This window comes from Panicum virgatum, chromosome 8N (genome assembly GCF_016808335.1).
Source record: "Panicum virgatum strain AP13 chromosome 8N, P.virgatum_v5, whole genome shotgun sequence".
In the NCBI taxonomy this organism is placed as follows: Eukaryota; Viridiplantae; Streptophyta; class Magnoliopsida; order Poales; family Poaceae; genus Panicum; species Panicum virgatum.
In genome coordinates this window covers 38,365,419-38,370,413 of record NC_053152.1, presented here as the reverse complement: position 1 = coordinate 38,370,413, position 4,995 = coordinate 38,365,419, and the positions used below count along the sequence as shown (strand labels likewise).

The 4,995-nt window shown below is 46.6% G+C and overlaps 1 protein-coding gene and 1 long non-coding RNA gene across 2 annotated transcripts; both read left to right on the top strand.

Annotated features, from left to right (window-relative positions):
- Positions 1-234: 234 nt before the first annotated feature.
- Positions 235-2,091, top strand: LOC120686688. Its single transcript, XM_039968900.1, has 3 exons — positions 235-697; positions 1,323-1,430; positions 1,781-2,091. The coding sequence occupies exons 1-3, from the start codon at positions 335-337 to the stop codon at positions 1,901-1,903; spliced, it is 594 nt and encodes a 197-aa protein (XP_039824834.1). The 5' UTR covers positions 235-334; the 3' UTR covers positions 1,904-2,091.
- Positions 2,092-2,163: 72 nt separating this feature from the next.
- LOC120686132 lies at positions 2,164-3,590 on the top strand. Its single transcript, XR_005679990.1, has 2 exons — positions 2,164-2,774; positions 2,868-3,590. It is a non-coding gene; the product is annotated as an uncharacterized LOC120686132 (long non-coding RNA).
- Positions 3,591-4,995: the final 1,405 nt, after the last annotated feature.

Here is a 4,995-nt window from a genome sequence, read left to right as displayed (position 1 = left end):
CTTACATTTCTTTCTCATTTTTGTGAACTGATGCTCCCTCGCCGCACACGTGTCCCGCCCACCGCCTCCCGTGCTCCCGGCCCCTGTCTCCGCTCCCCCGCACGCCGCCACCACCACCACCTCCCTCCACAGCCGCACGAGGCCCCCGCCGGATCCCCGCCCTCCATCCTGCCCCGCCACGACTCCCAAGACCCAACCGACGGCCGGATCCCCGCCGCGGAGCGAGCCCCACCTCAAGTTCACCCCGACTTGTCCTCTCCCTCTCTCACCCGCCGCCTCTGCCTCGACGCGACGCGACGCGACGCCCGAAGGGACACCGGCGACGCTGCAGCGAATGGCCATGGCCGTGATCCGCCTCGCGGGGCCCGGCGCCCTCCTCCCGCCAGCGCCGTCTCTCCGGCCCCGGGCGCGCGGTTGCGCCGTGCGGCTGGGCCTGCGCGTGAGGTGCCGCGCGGCCGGCGGGGACGGGGAGGAAGGGAAGGAGGAGGAGGCGCCGGAGTCGCTCTTCGCCAGGGAGCTCCGGCGGCGCGGGATGGCGCCGGGGTCCGCGACGCCGGCGGAGGCCAAGGAGGCTGAGGAGGGGGGAGCGGGGGCGGGGAGGAAGCGCGGCGTGGCGGCCGCGGCGGAGTTCGATCGTGGCGCCGCCGCGGACGGCCAGCGGGAGCGCTCCATGGCGCTCAACAGCGAAGGCCTCGAGGTGCGCTCCCAATCCCGCCCACTCCCTCTCTCACGCACCCTATGATTGGCGATCATGAACAAAGTTGCGATCTTTGGCTTCCCCTGAACTGAAAGATCAAACTTTTGAGCTCAGCAAAGCTGAATAAGCCATGAATTTGATTGGATTATTTATTTACTACTTGTAGTAATAATTGAAAAATGGAAAAGTGAGTGCTTGGCCTAATAAGTGCTTAATTTGTCCAAGGCAAGCACTAATTAGGGAAAGGGAACTAATAGTGGTTGCTGTTCTGGCTTACTAGTAGTACAAAGAGATGACGCACTGATGTCAAGAGTAGACTGATGGGAGACCTCTATATGTTTGCTGTTCCCGAGAATATTCATCTTGTGTCAACTATCAATTCAGCAATATATGTTAATTAGATAATCAACAGGTTGTTTCGCCCTCACCCTTACTGCAGAATTTTCATCTCGTAGCAACTGCTAATTCAGTAGTGATAAAATCAGATAACCAAAGATTTTCTTTCACCTTATCATTATGTACTGAAGAATCTTCATCTTGTATGAATAATGAATTCAGTAATGATGTGGTAATCAGATAATCAACACTTTGTCTTCTGCTTATACAATTATCTATTTCTTTTCAGGGCCTTGTACCACGGGCAAAGTTACTATTGTCACTTGGCGGTACCTTCTTTCTGGCATTTGGGCCCCTGATTCTTGTTACTGTTTCTCTCTTTGCTGGTTTATATGTGGTAAGCCCTGTCTAATATAGCCTTTCACATTATCATGCCTGCTTTATGGTCAATATGTGCTCTGTTTTCAATTTATTGGCATTGAGCATCACACTGATCATTCTGGTTTTATGTTCTAGCCTACTTGAACAAATGCATTAAAATCGATATGATTTGCACTCCAAATAATGTTGTCACAATTTGCGCTCTAAATAATGCCACTAAAACCTGTTCTTTTCAACCAGTCTAGGGTTTTTGCTTACTTATCTGGGATAAGCAGAGCAACTCTACCTATCAGACATTTTTTTGTACTAATGCCTTGCATAAACTTGAATTGACTAAAGCATTTGACCCTGGTTTTCTTCTTACAGTACTTTGGACCAAGTTTTGTGCATGATGCAAGCAAGAATCCAGTGTCGCCACCGCCATACATTGATCCATATCAGCTACTGGAAGACGAGAGGCTCACCCTGCCCTCCCCAGATGTGTTCTGAACCTGAATATTGCAAGAACAAGTGCACTAGTGACCACAAGAAATGGTCATACGTACATAGCTTAATACTTCCTTTTTGTTTGTTTTACTAGGCGACTAGCTGTAAATGCAAATATAGCTGTAGACTGTTATAATGAAGCATTTAACACGATATCCATAGATTTCACGTCAACGTTGATCTCTGAACAACTGAAATCTTCCGACCGCTTGGCAGCAAGTATTGGGTTGGGGGGGGGGGGGGGGGGGTGCAGCTCCATCGCTGTTTGTTCGAGGGTTGCTCCTTTTTTTTTTTTGAAGGTCACCGGGGGGTTGCTCCATTTGCCAATTTACCTGTACTGATGAAGTCAGTAGTCACCACAAGAATCCTTTGTTGACGAGCACGTGGCACATCACTAAATAATAGTTAGTCCAGAATTGAGCATTCCTACGGATAAGTCAGATTGAATCTAGATTCTAGATAGACATGTTCCACCATAAGGAATCTAATTATTGACATAATGAGGGGAGATGGGTAGACTTTTTTATGCAGGAAATGTTTATATTTATAAGAAATTTTAAATGCTACTAAAAACAATTGTTTGCACTGAAGGAGATGATTTAAAAGGTAGAATATTTATCAGGGGCGAATCTGCAGTACGCGGGCACGATGATCTCCTGTGCCAGGTTACGTAATCCAAAAACTCCGCTGCCTTCAGCACCGGCTGGTCCCTGCAGCAGTGTACTGTTGTATATACTCTAATCCCCAATGTTAGTGAGTGTTTTTTATTTATTGGATTGATTTAACTCAGAAAACTGCAGATATATCCAACAATGTGCACATCCCTCTCTCCGAGGGTTATTGCCTGTTTTGGTGCAAGTCCGCTTGACTAGATGTATGTTTTCCTTTTTTTTGTGAGAGCAATGTATGTTTTCTTTTTTGATACGCGCGCCTTGTAAGTCTCAGTTTCAAGTTTTTTTTTGTCAAGGATGTCGAAAAAGGTTAAAACCAGAGAGCTATTGGTGTCAAGGAGTGCAGAATGTTCCCTTCTCTCAAGTTCAACCCCCACCCACCCTCGAGCTCTCATGATTTTCAGGGCACCTTGAAAGGCATGTTTATTGATTTTGCATCAGACAAACGGATGCATTTTGCAATGCCTAAAAGTTTTTGCAGCAGCAGCTGTCAACCGAACGGCAGTGGGCGCCTTCTCGCGGATAGTGTTGCTCTTGGCACACATCTTGGCAGCCTGTAGGCTTGCAATCTTTCGAGGAGAAGCACCTAAACAATGGTGGCGGCACTGGTGACGGCTGCGAGCATGGGCCTGTGGAGCCTACACCTAATATTAAAACAAACGAGATTAGCTTCTTCACTTATTTAATGTATTTGTATGAACTTATGTCTAAAAGGTAAATGCGAAGTAAGAAGGATGCTTACATGAGTTGCTAGCTAGACTGGATGGAAAAGTGGTGGACATAATGGCAATAACCAAGGAAACTGCGGCGGCCAAGTACATAAACTTGGCGCGTCGCTCTTGACGACAGCCATGATGAAGACAATACCTTTTTTTGTTTGAGGAAGAGAGGATTATTGTTGCTGTGTGTGTATTCTGGGATTCATTGTCCAGGTGTTTATATAGAAGCACAAACCATCCAAATAAACACTTAAAAATTATATCAATTTACTCTATATATCTCTATATTTTTGTTGTGGATGTTACACTATCTCTATCTTTGTCTATATCTAAATATATATCTATATCTTCTCTATTAGTTACAAAGTATATTTACATGCTTTCAGAAAATCCTTCAATGAGACAGTACTATTCCAAGAAGGAATCCAATGATCTGCATTTGTCTTATTGAGAATAAGTTTATTGGGAAACAAAAATTGAGCTGGAGGGTGGGATGGTGTGGCTATGGTGGTGGATCGGCAGCAAAGAGGCACCGAGACAAGAGCTAGAGGGTGGGTGGGGGTTGAACTTGAGGGGAATAAGAATATGGCTAGGACATATGAAGATCAGAAGATCTCCCAAAAGATCAACATTATTATATATATAAAAACTTGACTTGCAGGGAGAAAGACCGCCCTCACAACATTGTATTAAAAAAAAGACTTTTTCAGACAGGTCAAGAAAACCTCCGAACCCATACCCCCACCATACACAGTGGTCAGTCGTCTTGTGAGTTAAACTAGACCCGGCCCCTGACTATGATTTAGATATGGGAACAGACGAGGGGATTTTTTTTGTGCAAAACGGGAGTCCCGACCTGGAGGTTCCCATCTGGACATCCTGCCAACTGGGCTAAAGCCACTTTGCAAAGATCAACATTATTACAAACGTGTCTTCCCGTTATCATAGTCTAGTGAACAATCATGATGATCATGGCAATCCTTAAGAGAGAGAGAGAGAGAGAGAGAGAGAGAGAGAGAGAGAGAGTAACATAAGAATTTGAACAGGCACTGGGAACGCGTTGGGTACTTGAAAGGCATGTTTATTGATTCTGCATCAAGCAAATGGATGCATTTTGCAATGCCTAATAACTTTTGCAGCAGCACCGTACCTGTCAACCGAACGGCAGTGGGCGCCTTCACGCGGATAGTGTTTCTCTTGGCACACATCCTGGCAGCCTGTAGGCTTGCAATCTTTCAAGAAGAAGCACCTAACGAGGGACCGAAAAGGCGACCAGAGGGGGGTGAATGGGAGCCAACAAAACATTCTTGCAAACGAAGGTTCGGCCTTTGATCCCAAGTGTGCACCCAACCCTTGAGTCTTAGGTGAAGTGCAGAGTAGCTATAGAGGAGCTACACTAACACAAAACAGCCCTAGGGACAAGCGAAAACAATTTCGGAAGTAAGCACGAAAAACAGCACGAGAAACGACACGGTATAACTCACCGGGTATGAACACGTCGATTCAACCGGTGAGAAAGAGCCGGCAGCAGAGAACCACGAGCACCGGTTGATCCGACGTATGGGTTTGAGCAGCGTCGGTTCAACTGGTGTTATCACACCGGATAATCCGGCAAAATCAAAACCGACGTCGGTGCTGTTGTCCAGAGGGACTCAAAAACACATGATTAACACCGGTTAAACCGATGAAAGCAAAACCCTAGCAT

What these genes read in the sequence shown, in the direction of transcription:
- LOC120686688 (XM_039968900.1), top strand. Translation starts at nt 335, where the DNA reads ATGGCCATGGCCGTGATCCGCCTCGCGGGGCCCGGCGCCCTCCTCCCG. An exon ending in TCAACAGCGAAGGCCTCGAG is followed by an intron (nt 698 to 1,322) that starts GTGCGCTCCCAA and finishes ATTTCTTTTCAG; the next exon opens with GGCCTTGTACCACGGGCAAA. An exon ending in TCTTTGCTGGTTTATATGTG is followed by an intron (nt 1,431 to 1,780) that starts GTAAGCCCTGTC and finishes TTCTTCTTACAG; the next exon opens with TACTTTGGACCAAGTTTTGT.